The 16300-nt window shown below is 35.2% G+C and overlaps 1 protein-coding gene across 7 annotated transcripts in view; it reads left to right on the top strand.

Annotated features, from left to right (window-relative positions):
• LIN54 (lin-54 DREAM MuvB core complex component) overlaps positions 1–16300 on the top strand; it is a 70140-nt gene that overhangs the window by 10608 nt on the left and 43232 nt on the right. For 4 of the 7 annotated variants that reach the window (XM_025426016.3, XM_025426006.3, XM_025426025.3 and 1 more), the window contains 3 exons: positions 1885–2600; positions 7463–7586; positions 14386–14528. In XM_025426016.3, the coding sequence (XP_025281801.1) occupies positions 1917–2600; positions 7463–7586; positions 14386–14528 (951 nt within the window). In that variant the 5' untranslated portion in view covers positions 1885–1916. Of the gene's footprint in view, positions 1–1884; positions 2601–7462; positions 7587–14385; positions 14529–16300 lie in introns of those variants that run through there. The other 3 variants (XM_025426042.3, XM_025426033.3, XM_025426052.3) reach the window with 1 other exon arrangement.

Genomic DNA, 16300 nt, shown 5'->3' with positions numbered 1-16300 from the left:
CTGGGCATTCCAAGTGAAAACCACAATGAGATATCACTTTACACCCAGTAGAATGGCTGACAATACCAATTGTTCATGAGGATGTGGAGCAGGTGAAACTCTGGCACTTTGCTGGTGGGTGTATACAGTGTTGGGAAATAGTTTGGCAATTTCATGGAAGGTTAAAAGTAAATTTACCTTATAACCCAGCAAGTCCACTTCTTGGTATTTATTCAAAAGATATGAGAATATGTACCCATAACAAACTTGAACTTGAATGTTCATGGCAGTGTTATTTATAAGAGTCTCAAACTGGAAATAATTCAGATGTCCAGTCATGGGTGAATGGATGAACAAATCATGGCAAATTTATATGATGGAATATTACTCAGCAATAAAAAGGAACAGAACTCCTAGTAAGTGAAGAAATAAAGATAAATCTCAATGCTCAGGGAAAAGGTTAAAATTATATAATTCCTTTATGTCATGAGTATATAATAAATGATTTCATTTATGCGAAGTTCTAGAATGGGCGAAAAGTTAAAACCATAGTGATAGAGCAGATCAGTGGTTATGTGTGGTGGAATTCTTAGGGTAGGGGATTGACTGTAAAGGAGTAGACTTGTTTTTTCTTTGTTTAAAAATACCAGTGTAAAAATTTAAGGCAATGCAATTTTGTGATTGAAATTGTGAACTTTGGTATTATAAAACATATTCTGGTTTTGAGTCTGGGCTCTGTCATTTATTGGTTATGTGACCTTGGGCAGATTATTTAACCTAAGTTTCTTCATCTGTAATATTGGAGTGGTGATGATACTATCTCAAAATTGTTGTGAGGATTGATTATGCCATCATAGGTATATAGCAAGCAATTGATAATGATTAATTTTGGCACTATTTATATTGGCCAGTGCTAATAATTGTAATTTGGTGCTCATGTCTTTTAATCTCAGAATGGGTATTGCAATTTTGTGTGTTAAAAAAAGGGAAAGGAAAAAGTTGCTGATTAGGTTTCTGTGCATCTTTAGTGTTGTATGGGCAAATAACAGTATTATTTAGTCATGAACACGATGTACTGTCTTTAATATGTGAAGGTAATGGTACTGACTCCTTTATTGGAAGTTCTGTATAACCTTTAGCTAAAAGCATCACAACTCTGGCTTGTTCATAATTTGCATTATTATTATTACTACCACTTTTTTTGTGATGACTTTTACACCTTTTAAATTGTTTCCTTTTTGACATTTTATATGGCTAAGGATAATTTGAGAATCATTCCAAGTAAAGGTGGGTTTTTTTGGTCTGAAGTTAATTGATCAGACTTGAGCCAAGTAAGTCATTTAATCTGCACTTGCTGAGATGGATTACTCTACAATTCCTTTAACATTAATTTGAGTATTTAATGGATTTTTATAGATGGCAAACTATCCTCATCTTAGGACCTAGCTCCGTGGAGATTAGAAGATCTTTTCCAATATTTGTTTACATTTAAATCTTTGTGTGAATCAGCAGTTTTCAAGTCTATTAATAGGAAAAAAATAACTGGCAAGAAATAAGATGATCAGACATCTCAAAGACTAAAGAGTTTTTATGAGTGGGCATTGGAAAGGATTTTCCTGTAATTATGTGACTTACTGTTGCTTGAATGCAGTATACTTTTGGATTGAGATACGGCAAATGAGAATATTTGCTTCTAGTTTTGTGTCCCATTTGACTTATATTTCAGATTCTTGAAGGCTGAGAATATGTTGAAGTGGTTTAAGCCAAATAGGTACCAGGAATATCCTTCATTCAATTATATATCAGTAATAAATGATTATTTTGTCACTTGCCCTTTTTTTGAATAATTTTATTCTTCAATGTTTTGAAAACTAGTAATTTATTCATTTTCAACTTTTATTGCAGCGCCTGATCAACTTTCTAGCAGGAGAACGATCATGGAGGTGGTGCCAGCTGAGGTGAATAGTTTGCTTCCAGAGGAGATAATGGACACTGGTATAACTTTAGTGGATGATGATAGTATTGAGGCTGTTATTGTTTCATCCCCAATTCCCATGGAGACAGAACTGGAAGAAATTGTCAACATAAATTCTACTGGTGACTCTACAGCCACGCCCATTTCCACGGAACCAATCACAGTGTACAGTAACCACACTAACCAAGTTGCAGTGAATACCACAATTACTAAAGCAGATTCTAATACCACAGTGAAACCAGCTTTTCCAAGTGGCCTTCAGAAACTTGGTGCTCAGACTCCTGTGACTATATCAGCCAATCAGATTATTTTAAACAAAGTATCACAGACATCAGATCTTAAACTTGGCAATCAGACCCTTAAACCAGATGGACAGAAGTTAATTTTAACAACTTTGGGCAAGTCTGGTTCACCAATTGTTTTAGCACTACCCCATAGTCAACTACCCCAGGCTCAGAAAGTTACAACTCAGGCCCAGTCAGGAGATGCTAAATTACCACCGCAGCAAATTAAAGTAGTTACCATTGGAGGGAGGCCAGAGGTGAAACCTGTCATTGGTGTCTCAGCATTGACCCCAGGAAGTCAACTGATTAATACTACAACTCAGCCCTCTGTGTTACAGACCCAACAGTTAAAAACAGTACAGGTAAAAAAAAAAAAAAAAAAGGGGGCTTATTAATTCAAATGCATGTTAAAAATTAAATTGATTCACAGTTGTGTTTGTAGGGTGATTAAATGCATAGTTGTTACCGAATTCTTTTGAATGTTGCTTTTAGTAATTGTGTGGTTTCTTTTTTGTAAAGTTTGATATGTCTAATGCTTTGAAAATGTTTGCTAGAGAACTTAGAGCAAACCTAATTTTTGTTACATTCCAACTTAGTGTATTTATAGCTCTTTACTCATTTTTAAATGCATTTTATTCTTAGTAGTAGTTTGATTGCAAGTATGCTCTGCTGGTATAAAGATACCAGAGTTACTGCTGGGCTGTCAAAAAATCATACAGACATAATTTTCTCAGTTAACAGATGGCCAAAGTCTAAGAAAACTTGCTGCTCTGAGAAATCCTTGGAGCCAGCAATAATACATACTAGCCCGTGTGTGCCACCTCTTTGCAGTTTACTATCCACTGCCATTACTCATGTGTGCAGTGTGGAAAAGGCAGTGTCACATTCTGGAAGGTAACATGTTGGCTTTCGAATTGAACCAACTGGATTTGAGTCACCTCTGTGCTACCCTAGCACCTGTGGAACTTCGGATTGATTACTTGTATTTTCTCTGAGTCTTTTACTTTAGCTGAAAGATGGCTATTTGGCCATGATGAAATACATAGTAAAAGCTAATACTTGATGTAATTCTCGAAACTTTCTGGATCCTTCAAAATGGTGCCTATTATTAGTATGAATAGGATCCTAAGATAGAAGGTTAAAGGAATATATATTAAATGGTTCCCAGTTTTTCATGCTCAACGAGGCCTTTTTAGGTCACCACTGCTCTTAAAATAAAATGATCCGTGTAAGATCAGGAAACACAAATGCATTCCCTGCTTGAAAGATTCACCTTTCAGAACAAAAGGAGCATGCATAACTTAGAGAACTGATGCAAGTATATAATGAAATAGGAAGATACAGAGAACTATCCACACTCAGCTGATATTAGAAATAATGATGTTTTAGTTGTTATGTTGGCAAAATAATTAGAAACATTTTTCATGGGATTTTTTTTTTTTTTTAGATTTTGTTTTTTGTTTTTTGTTTTTTTAGATTTTGTTTTTAAGTAATGTCTATACCCAACATGGGGCTTGAACTCACAAGCCTGAGATCAAGAGTTGCACCCTCTTCCAACTGAGCCCAGCCAGGTGCCCCCTCATGGTCTTTTTACTTAAGCACATTGTATGGTTTCTCAAATCTTCTAATTTGCCCATGTCCCTCCTACCACTATTAAATATTTAGTGCTCTTTTCTTTCTTTCTTTTTTTTTAAGATGTTATTTATTTATTTGAGAGAGAGAGTGCGCGTGTGCATGAGCAAGGGGGAGGGGCAGAAGGAGAGGGAGAAGCAGAAGCAGACTCTGCTGAGCCGGGAGCCCAAAGTGGGGCCAGGACCCTGAGATCATGAACTGAGCCAAAGACAGATGCTTAACTGACAGCCACCCAGGCACCTCTCTTTCTTGTTAATTATCATGTCTCACTTATTTCTGACTTCCTTTTACTTCTTTTGATGAAAATCTCTTGAATGAGATATACTATCACCATCAAGCATTTTGTCCTCAATTGTTTTTTAAATCAGTTTTGAAACTTGTTTTTAGTAGTTTACCAAAGTTGATCTGGCTTTGGGGAGGAGGATCATGACCACATTCACAATAAATTGATAATGAAAACCAGAATGTCATTTTTTTTTTCATTTACTAGAGCAATATATACTATTTCATGACCAGTTTACTTGTATCCACAAGTTTTCTACTATAATCCCCTAAGTGCTGACAGTGAAAGCAAACACTGGGGTCTAATTCCTATAACTTCTTTAATTATTGTTACTTTTATAAAATCTGATTCTATTTATTAAAAAAGAACTTCTATTTATTTTTTAAATTAAATTAATTTATTTATCTGAGAGAGAGAAAGCACGAGTGGGGAGAGAGAGAAGCAGGCTCCCTGCTCAGCAGGGAGCCCCATGTGGGGCTCAATCCCAGGACCCTGGGATCATGACCTGAGCTGAAGGCAGATGCTTAAATGACTGAACTACCCAGGAACCTCAAAAAAGAACTTTTACTTTAAGCTAACAAAAACAAAAGACACCCCATTTATAATACTGTTCCCCTTGTCCAGTTTTTAGGCAACTCAAATCTTTCAAACTCAGAAGTAACCTACAAAGCTCTAAAGCATAGAAAAAAAACAAGAAGCTACACATTTATGTTTCCTCTTTAGGCACCAGAATATTTGGTTTAGTATTATACGGTGTATATGATTCTCTGGTTTTTTTCCCTAGACAATCCTCAGCGTTGTCTTAAGTTTAATCAGAGTATTGAAACTGTTAGGGTATGGACAGCAGGTAAGGGTGGAAGAAGGAGACCCATCTTGAAAAATGAAGGAAAGAGGTGACAGTTGAGGCCAGAGGCAGTAACAAAGAGGTATAGTTACACTTAATTACAGATATATAAACAGTTTCCCATGTTTTGTATGCATAGTATATAAGAGTAATTAATAACTAACCCTCTGGAACAACATAACTCCTTATTAGTTCCTGAATCAATACAATACAGTGCCAATAATTACCTGCATGTATTATTTGATCATATATTTGGCTATCTTATTTGTGAATTTCCTTTTTTGATCCATTTTTGTCTTTATCTGCTGATTACATAAATTTGTTAAAAGTGGCAATTTATGCTTTGTTTTATTTGATAAAGTAATTTCATTCTAGAGTAGCTTAGAATTTAATAATGCCAAAAGTATGGTTCTTTGAAGGAACTATAAATTGTTATTTTCAGCATTATGCCACTAAAGAAACATAACCACAAGGGCAAATTGGAATTATTTAAATGAATAATTAATGTGCTTTTGGTTGTATTGTTTACATTTTTTTCCTGATTGGTAAGTATTCATATAGTCATATGATTGTGAAAATCAATTAAAAATACGGAAGTACTCTATGCTCCTAATCTTTATAGTTAAGAATATTAAAAATATATATATTTATTACAAGATACGGGTTTCTAAGAACATCAATACTTTTACCTTTTGAGATTATTTAGCAGTAAGTCAATAGATAATATATTCTGACATTTTAGAATTTTCGACTGGTAAACACAGTTGGGAAATATATTGCCTTTATGTCTCCCATATTGCCTCAATTTTTTGAAGAATAGCCATGCATTTATTTGGGTATATCAGTTTTGGAAGCTGAGTAATTATTTTAGTATAGTAATGGATCTCCTTGTTTTTTTAAAAAGTGATTTGTGGGCAGCCCGGGTGGCTCAGCAGTTTAGCTCCACCACCAGTCCAGGGCATGATCCTGGGGACCCGGGATCGAGTCCCGAGTCAGGCTCCCTGCATGGAGCCTGCTTCTCCCCCGCCTGTGTCTCTGCCTCTCTCTCTCTCTGTGTCTCTATGAATAAATAAATAAAATATTTTTTAAAAATGTGATTTGTAATTTCACTTATATTTTGATTTGTTAGTCACATGTTCTGAATGTAAGAAAGTAATATATTCTAAGTGTTAAGTAATGTGTTATTTAGTAATATAATTTGAGCACAAAGCCAATACTTAACGTAGTTCTGTGATCCATTGCAGCTTCTAGTATATTTCTGCCATTCAAATTGACCATGTTTATTCATTTAAGTCATTATTTCCAATATTAGCACTTCAGGGCCTCAAGTTTTATATCTGACAAAAAATAAGATTAATATTTAATGTCTTCCCTATGATAACTAAGTTTTTGCTTCTTTTAGAAGAAGCTATATCTTTGCATACGTTGATAATTTCAGTATTAAAACATTGTAATTCTGCCCTCCTTGACTTTTTTTTTTTAATTTTATCCATTTATTCATGAGAGACACAAAGTGAGAGAAGCAGAGACATAGGCAGAGGGAGAATCAGACTCTTTGCAGGGAGCTCAATGTGGGACTCGATCCCAGGACCCCAGGATCACACCCTGAGCTGAAGGTAGACACTCAACCGCTGAGCCACTCAGGTGTCCCATACCCTCCATGACTTGTGCAGAATTTTAGTTCAGGTCAACAGCATGCCAATATAATTTAAGATCAGGGATGAATATAGACCCTACCTTCAAAGAATTGATAGTCTAGTAAAACGTATTTTAGGAAATAACATTTATAGCAGCTTTGCCTTTAGAATAGTCTTTGTTTTGCCAAACTTGTCTCTCTTTATCGTAGGGCATTAACTTGTTCAGTTCTTTGTGTATCTAACCCTGATATATATATATACACACCCACACATATATGTATGTGTGTATATATATGTGTATATATATATAGAGAGAGAGAGAGTGCTAAAGATCTAATCAATAAGCCTGTTTTTACTGTGTATTTATATTTTGCTTCCAGGGGACAGTGTAATTACATTTATAGGTGGCTTCATGTTTTGCATTATGCTTTCGTAACTGACTCTATATTTCTATTATTGGATAATTTGTTATTTTGTGAAAAAACATTGTTGTGTCATAGTGTTTTAGTATTGTTTATTATTAAATAAGTATTATTAAACATTTTTAAATACTCATTTGGTTTTCATCATATGCATATTATTCTACAGACTAAAATAAAGATTTACAATAAAATGCAAAGGTATTGCTATATATTGGCTCAAGATGGGACCGTATTAGTATTTTGATGAATGGCTGCATTTTAGATGTTTTTAACATGAATATTCAGATATATTCTGTTAAATTAGCTGGTTCCATATGTATTTCTATATATCAATCTTCTGTTTAATTTTGATTGAATAGGTGTTTTACAGAAACAGATCATCTTCATAGTTATTTATATATTTCAGATTGCTAAGAAGCCTCGAACACCAACCTCTGGTCCAGTAATCACGAAGCTGATCTTTGCAAAACCAATTAATAGTAAAGCAGTTACAGGACAGACAACTCAAGTATCACCACCAGTCATTGCAGGTTATATTTCTTTATAGTTTATTAAGCTATATGTTTACCTTCTATTTAGGTTTAAAAAAGGCTATTCTGCCGTCTTGAAGTGTTTTAGTGCGACAAGTAGGGTTATTATTATAAACCAAACTAGTTAATAAGAAATGTGACACTTATTAAATGTGTGCTTTGAGCAAAATGCCTTATCTCAAAATTAGTCCATTAGTTTCGTCGTCTTGGGTTTTGTTTTTTGTGTTTTTTTTGTTTGTTTTTTTAACCATGAAATTAGCAAAGTCTTAAACTCCAATAATACTAGCTAACATTTATCTAGTGTTTACCAGGTACCTTGCACTATTCTTAGCTTTTTACATATGGTGACTTAAATAGTCTCTGGGCAATCCTGTGATGTAGGTACTAATAGCAGTCCCATTTTGCCAGTGTGGAAATGAAGGCTACTCAGCTAGTAAATGGTCAAACTGGGGTTTGAACCCAGGCAGTTTGTCTCTAGAGCACATGTAGTTAAGTTTAATAGTTTTAAATTAATACACAGAAGAGTATAGTATTTCATGGTTTCTGTTTGAATTTTTGGTTTCAGTGTGTTAATATGCTTTATATACAGTTTTCTATGAACAGAAAATTGTTACAATGGTAGTAATTACTTAAGTGATAACAGAATTTTAGGTGTATTTACCAGCAAGTTCCTTAGTGAGATCCAGTTCTCTATTATTATATACTTTAAAATTTGTCATCACCAGTAAGTGGAACACTTAAAATCTTGACTTTGAGTATTTCATTCTCTTCAGTTTATCTGCCTTTATATCCTCAATCTAGGAGTTCTTTGACTTTGAAATCTATGATCCATTAACCTTTCTGTTTTCTCATTAATAATCACCTGCTTCCTGTCTTCAGATTCTTCCTTAATCAACATGGAATCCGTGACCCATAATTACCACTCCTGTGCAAATACCCTTCTTATTTTTTTTTCCCTTTCTCCTTCTATAATAGCTTAGCTTACATCCAACTCTCTTCTTACTCCTTGCCTGGAAGGCAGCTCAGTACTTCTAGAGACAGACAGCCATGGAGACTTGTCTTTAATTCAGAGCTATACTAACATGACTCAGAGCTATACTAACATGACTCTTCACCGGTTAGGAGCTCATTTCTAATTTCCATTGTGTTAAGGGCTTATGGAAGTACCTCTGGGTGGTAGACTTGTCTAGAGACTTTTAAATGCTAATTACCCATTCCTAGAATGTATATTCTTGATGAGGGTACTTCAGATGTTAACTAACCATGGAGGAGAATGGGAAGGGGTATGTGTTAAAACCACCTACTGTTTTTGATCAATTTACAGTGTAACAGTAGACAGCTCTGAAGGCAGTGGCAGTGATCTGTCATTTTCCTGAGGTTCTGAATTGTATATAGGGAGGCTTCTCATTTTAGCAAGTGAAAGGGGTCATAGAAAGATTGTAATTTGAGAATAGTGTTTGGTGATGAAATTTCTCTTTTGGCCTTCAGCAGAGATTTATAATGTTTATAGGAGGCTGGTGCCTTGATGCTGTCATGGGAGGCAGGTATAACCCCGGAAGAAAGACTGGAACAGGTTTGGATTTGGAGCTGGTTGAGGAATTGGGCTTCAGTTGGCCAAAAGTAAGGAAGGTTTTGGATATATTTATGAAAAAGGGACCCCTTCCAGTCCTCTGGAAGGTTTTGGTGGAGAGGGTTAACTAAGAAGAATGTCTCAATGCAGTATTTTTTACTATTGAGTTTGAGAGAGTCCCTTAAATTTTTTAATTATGTGAGAAAATTATATATGCTAAATAGTTGTAGTGTTTGCGGAAATGTCTGAATGAATATTTGGTCAGTGCCAAGATTTCATGTTTTTTACATTTGACTATGATGATGCCATTGCTGGGTCTTTGGGTCATTTATATAATGTGTTTGCACACCTTTTTTTTTTTTTTTTTTCATGGTAAATAGGAATTTTCTTGTAATCTTTGATCTAACTGAGAAGTGTTATTTTATTTTATTATTTTTTTTAATTTTTATTTATTTATGATAGTCATACAGAGAGAAGGAGAGAGAGGCAGAGACACAGGCAGAGGGAGAAGCAGGCTCCATGCACCAGGAGCCCGATGTGGGATTCGATCCCGGGTCTCCAGGATCGCGCCCTGGGCCAAAGGCAGGTGCTAAACCGCTGCGCCACCCAGGGATCCCCTGTTTGCACACCTTTTAATTATAGGCGGATTTATTGGCCCCACCAAAATACGTATATTTCTGTTAAATTTCATTAGAATTGTTGTCATTAAGTTCAGTTTGAGAGCTAATTTCTACTGTCAACTGGTTCATTATTTAAAAGGCTACTTTTAAATTCATATGAGCCAAATTTTAAACCACTGAAGTAGCTTTCCTGGTGAATTCTCTTAATCACAAGGAGACTCTATAATCTTTCTATTATAGCTATTGATTTTTCAAAGTACATTTAGATTTTTTTTTAATGACTTTTGGCCTTCTCATTGAAGATAGATACCTTTTTCTGTCTTGTAGTCAAGACAAACTTACGTTTATATATAAGTGATTTTTCTAAAATGCAGATCTGATCTGGACACACCCTTGCCTAAGATTTTCTTGGCTGTATACATTTCTTATGTATTTCTTGGCTTCAATCTGTCAGATTTGAATTCAAATATGAGTGCTTTCTTAACATTAACGACATTTTTGATCAAATTACATACCTTTTCATTTTCACCTATCAGTTCCATACTTATAATGATTTAATTTATCTTCTCTTAGGACATAGGATTTTGGCTTTATTCCTCTTACTTAAAATACCTTTCTTTGCTATACTCTTGTCCTAATCATCTCCCATGTATTCCCATAGAACTTAATTATACCTACTAAATTCTTAACTTTAATTAGACTTCTTTAAATTCCATATTGGGGGATCCCTGGGTGGCTCAGCGGTGCCTGCCTTTGGCTCAGGGCGCGATCCTGGGGTTCCGGGATCGAGTCCCACGTTGGGCTCCCGGCTTGGAGCCTGCTTCTCCCTCCTCCTGTGTCTCTGCCTCTCTCTCTCTCTCTATGTCTATCATGAATAAATAAATCTTTAAAAAAAATAAATTCCATATTGGTTTTTAATATTTCCATTGGTCACGCTGTATTATAATACTTGGTTTTCTTATCTATTTCCCCTACTATATTTATAATTTTCTTTAGTGATAATTTTTTGCTTTGTTCTGTTATCTAATTTTTAAATTTTATTTAAAATAGAATAGTGATAAAATATACGTACATAAATTGTGTTAGAACATACATAGCATTTTAATCATTTTCCAAGTGGACTGTTCAGTGGCATTAAATATATTCACACTGTTATACCACCATCACCATCACTACTTTCTATCTCCAGAACTTTTTTCATCTTGCAAAAGATAATCTCTGTATTTATTAATCAATAACTGCCCATTCCTCCCCTCTCACCACCAACTCCTAACAGAGACTTTTTGTCTCTGTCAGTTTGATTACTCTGTATATCTCATATAGTGGAATCATGCAGTATATGTTCTTTTGTAATTGGCTTATTTTACTCAGCATAATGTCTTCATAGTTCATCTATGTTGTAGCATGTAAGAATTCCTTTTTTAGGCTGAATAATACTCCATTGTGTGTATGTACTACATTAGTGGTAGCTCTTTTCTTTTATCTTGTTTATCTCAATTTTTTCAGACTTGGCACAGTTTCTGGCACATAGCTGTGTTCAGTGAATGTGTATTTTTTAATGAATGTGTATGTGCATGGAAGCAGTGTGGTGGTGTGGGAGGAACTATTGGTAAACATGGGTTTTAGTCCTGGCCCTTCTATCGATTTTGTCTGTGATCTTGGGCAAATAATTATTGGTTTTTCTTATTTCTATAAAATGTTGATACCAGACACTTCAGAAGGCTTGGCAGATGGTTAAATGAGATACAGAGGTGCTTGTTATTGGAGCTCCCGAGGTACAAGTTTGCTACAATGGAGCAAGCTTCATCAATATGAAAATATTCACTAATCTCTTACAGAATTAGTCCTCGTTTAGATAAGCTAACTCCCTGCTGCTCCCCAAACCCCATCTTTTTGGAGTATGTCTCTTGATTCTTGAAGAACAGCCAACAACAGAGTATAAATACCTTGCATATTGACTTCAAGGGGAAATTGTATAACTTGCATACTTTCTTGAATCTGTCTGCAGAGCTAAGGATAAGTAGGGATTTGGAAATTAGATAATCAGGAGGGATGCTATCTGGATGAAAAGCAAGCTCCTAAAAAAGAATAACTTGATTTTTAAAGAGGTGTAGAGAGTTCTTGGGAAAATTGATAAAATCCTGAAATATTTTGTCAGAGGTGATCTTCAATATGATCATGTTATGCCTATCAAACAGAATCTGTCATTGCGCTATCATACAGATTTTTAGAAGAATCTTCTTTCCTCCAGACTTGATCCGATGAGTTAGTGTAGTTTTAATTATAAATTGGATTTTTGTTAAATATAAGCACAACTCCACAAAGGTGAAAGTTTTATGCTTAGTTTTGTTTATTTAAAATAAAATCTGTGTCCCTGTTTTATTTATTTATTTTTAAGGATTTTATTTGTTTATTTGAAAGAGAGACAGGGGAGCAAGAGAGGGAGAAGCAGCCTCCTTGCAGAACAGGGAGCCCAATGTGGTAATCGATTCCAGGACCCTGGGTTAGTGACCTGAGTTGAAGGCACATGCTTAACCAACTGAGAGCCAACCAGCGCCCCATTTTGTCCCTGTTTTAAATTAATTCATTTTTAAGTGACCTTTTTCTGGATTAGTTGTTTTTGGGAACTGAGGATCATCTATATTAACTGGTTCTGAAACTTTTTTCTGAATCTATGTAATGCTGAACAAATGAGAAATTATAGTAATAGCCATAAATGATGAGCATTTTATGGCACTGTGTTTTCATTGGTAATTTGTTGGGGCTTCAGATTTATCCCACAGGTATTCATTTTAGAAACTAGAGCCAGCAAACATTTTACTTCAGGCAGGTTCAACACTTTAAGGTGGCCTAAAAATATTTGATGTAGATTCATTTAGTTTATGTAGAATTGAGTTATTTAGTTATGTAATTCAGGTTAAAAAGAAGCAACTCTCAGCTGAAATTCATTAATGACTATATTTTGTCGTGAAATTGAAAATTTTGTACTTAAAATATTTTAAAAATTGATAAATGTCAGATAACCTTGTTTTTAAAAAAGAAACTGTATATACTGTGCTGTGGCACAGTTATCAGAAAAAAACAATCCAGAAGCTCTTAAGTGCTAGTTCTCTATTTTTGTCTAAAGAGGAAAGTCCTTTCTTTCTTCTCTTTTTCCCCCCTTTCATCTCTAGATATATCTATAAATTCAATCATAGCTTCTAAGAGGGGACTTTAGAGATAATGTAGTTATCTATCTTTTCTCTTTCTTAGGTGCTTCAATTCCCTCTTTAGCCAGTGGATTTGATTATACAGCATCTGCTTAGAACACCTTCAGTGACTGAAAATTCACTTGTGGTGAAACAGTCATTTCAACTGGAAATTTCTGTTAGAAGTTCTTTCCTATTGCTGAGCTCAAACTTCTGTTTCTGTGCATTAGTGCTGTGCATCTGATGTGCTACAGAGTGGCTCTAATCCTTCCACTGGACAGCCTGGATCAGGCAGGATAATCTTGACTTTCCTGCCATAATAAACAGTCTCTAAATCTCAGAAGTTTAAAAAATTTTACTTTTTGTTCATACTTGCTAAGATTATCTATAAGTCCATTGTGGATTAGAAAGGGGGCTCGTCTTATCCTGGTCTCTCAAAGACCCAGGCTGACAGCGGGATCATCGTCTCAGATGTGGCAGAGGAAAAGAGAGCTTTGGAAGGTTTTGCATAGGCAGTAAATGTTCTGGCCCAGAATGACACACATCACCTCTACTCATAATTCATCAGCTAGAACTTGTCACACGGCCCTAACCTAATTACAGTGCGTGGGGAGGTGGAGGTGGTGCAGTACTACCATGTGCCTAGAATGGGAGAGAACCAGAATACTAACAGTGGTCACACCCAGTCTTTTAAGAATTTGGAGATATGTCATGTCTTTGTATTCCTCTCTTGCGTAGGATAAATATTGCCAATGTTTCAACTTATTGTGATATGATTCCCATTTTCCTAAGCCATCCAGACACCCTATAGTTTTTCTGCATTTTTCCTGATGGGTATTGATTGTCCAGAAGGGAACACAGTATTCCTGCATTCCTGTTGGAATCTGGCCAGGAAGAATTTTTTCTTTTCCTTTTGGCAGTCTAAAACCAAGTAGTATTAAACCAAACAGTGTTCAAGTTAGTCTGATAACTTTGATAGATGTGGTTTTACATTATATCCTGGATGGTTTAAGTTCAGAGTAAGACAGTTGTAGTATATATAGTACAGAGGTTAAATTTCGAGACTTGGATTCAAGGCTCAATTTTCAGGAATTGCGTTACCCAGGGCATGTTGCATAGTTGTCCTGAGCCTATTTTCTGATAGAAGTTAACAGGTTTGAGCATGTGAGCAGAAGTGTTTCATGGATTTTACATAAAGTGGTGTTAGGATACTAAGTATTACTAAGAAGCATTGTTTTGTTTCCTTCTGACAGTTTCACATTAGTTACTAGGGACTCACTTGAATGTTTAAGTTCATACCTAGATACATATGAAGTAGTGAACATATATACTACAATCCTTATGAGTGTAGATCATCATCACATACATTTTTATATTATTATTGAAAAAAGTCAAACTGATGTGCTGCCTCTCATTTGCAGGTAGGGTTCTTTCACAGTCTACTCCTGGGACTCCATCAAAGACCATAACAATATCTGAAAGTGGTGTTATTGGATCAACTTTAAATTCTACAACACAGACACCAAATAAAATAGCCATCTCACCTTTGAAATCGCCAAATAAGGTAAAAAAAAAAAATTAGCCACAAATGCCAAGTGTTGTGGTTATGCCTTTATGTTCTTACTAGTCACTTTAGATGCTTCAGTTTTAATATATTCCCAAACAAGTAATAGGCATTCATCGAATACTAGATTTAGTAATCAAGGATATATGGCAGAAAAAAAACTTACTCTAAACACATAGTAAGCTAGTAATCATTTTGCATGCTAAGATGATTTCCATGGCCCGTATGAATGTGGGTACAACAAAAATCTTTTGAATGAGGTACATGATGTGTTCAGTTCTTCAGTTAATATTTGCACAAAATTATTTTCTTTGGGAAGTCACATATGTAGTGACTATATGAATATAAAATGTTAAGTGTAACATTATAATTATTTTGATAAAATACTGTTTTCTGCTGAAACTGTCCTGGGTTTCATAGATATCCGAGCTTTTGCTGGGTAACAGAGTACCTAGACTACTAGAAATTGCTATCAGATGCTGGTAACCAGATCTTCAGAGTTTTTAGACTTAAGTACAGTTCAAAGCATTTGAAAGCTTTTCATAATTTGTTTTCATTGTAAGGTAGCAAAATACCTATCATTTTACTCTTAGGTCAAGTATGGAGTCTTAGCTCACTTTCCTAAAACATACAGATGTCATTATACCAGCATAACATTTTGAAAAGTTCTGTTTTAAAGGACATAATCAGGTGGAAAGCTAAGCATCACTTGTCTGTAAGATGCTGCCTTTGTGATTCTGGAAACTTACTACCCTTTATTCTGCCTTTTTACTGAATTTATTATTATTCATAAATAGAACAAACAACTGTTTTACATTTTTTTAAAGTATAACTGTTGGTTTCTGTTCTAATGAGGCTTGAATACTTTATATAAATATGTCTCTTACAGTTTGTTAAAATGAGATTCTTCCTGCAAAGTAATAGAAAATCATTATTTACTTAAATGGATTGACATCGATAGATATTTGGGTACTTCCCATATGCTGTGCGATGGGCACTGGGGATAAAAGTGTGAACAAGACAAGTTTTTCATTTCAATGGGGAAGTTAGACTTGAACATTCAGAATTGCCGTATAGAATCATTATGGTCACAAGTGGGTTGATGAGTTCTGCTGTGTGTCAGGGAGGTTTATACTGAGGCTGGTCTTGAAAGGTCTAAACCTTAAAGGTGTTTTGGGTCTTAGCTATAGGTGAGCAGAAGAAGCTTTCTGGATTGAGGTAATACTTTACACAAAAGTGGAAAAGTGTATGTCCTTCGAGGCAACTACATTGCTTTAGTAGTGTAAGAGCTAAGGACACTGAGGTCAAATGGAAGGTTTTATTCTCTTGAGGGGAGTTCCCATTGTATTGCATTGTTTCTGAAGACTTTCTATGGCTTTCCATTGCTTCTAGAGCAGTGGTTTCCTTGTTTGCACGTTGGGATCACTTGAGAATGCCTGGTGCCTATCCCCAGAGACTGTTTTAATTGATCTGGAATTTGGCCTGGTATCAAGATTTTTAAAAGCTCTTTAAGTGATTTTAATGGGTATCCTGGATTGAAAACCACTACTCTAGGATAATATGAGATTTGCATTTAAAAAAAAAGATGATTCTTGTGGCGTTATGAAAGATAGTTTAGAGGAAAGTAAGTCTGAATTCTGGTAGAGACCAGTTAGGTTAGTGATTCTCAACCTTGGCTGAACTTTTGAAGTACCCTGGGACCCCTGGAAAACACTAATGTCTGGGTCCTACCCTGACTCTATTTGAATGAAGATCTCTAAGGCTGGGGTCTA

Source organism: Canis lupus, chromosome 32 (assembly GCF_003254725.2).
Source record: "Canis lupus dingo isolate Sandy chromosome 32, ASM325472v2, whole genome shotgun sequence".
NCBI lineage: Eukaryota > Metazoa > Chordata > Mammalia > Carnivora > Canidae > Canis > Canis lupus.
This window is presented reverse-complemented; position numbering and strand designations above follow the sequence as displayed.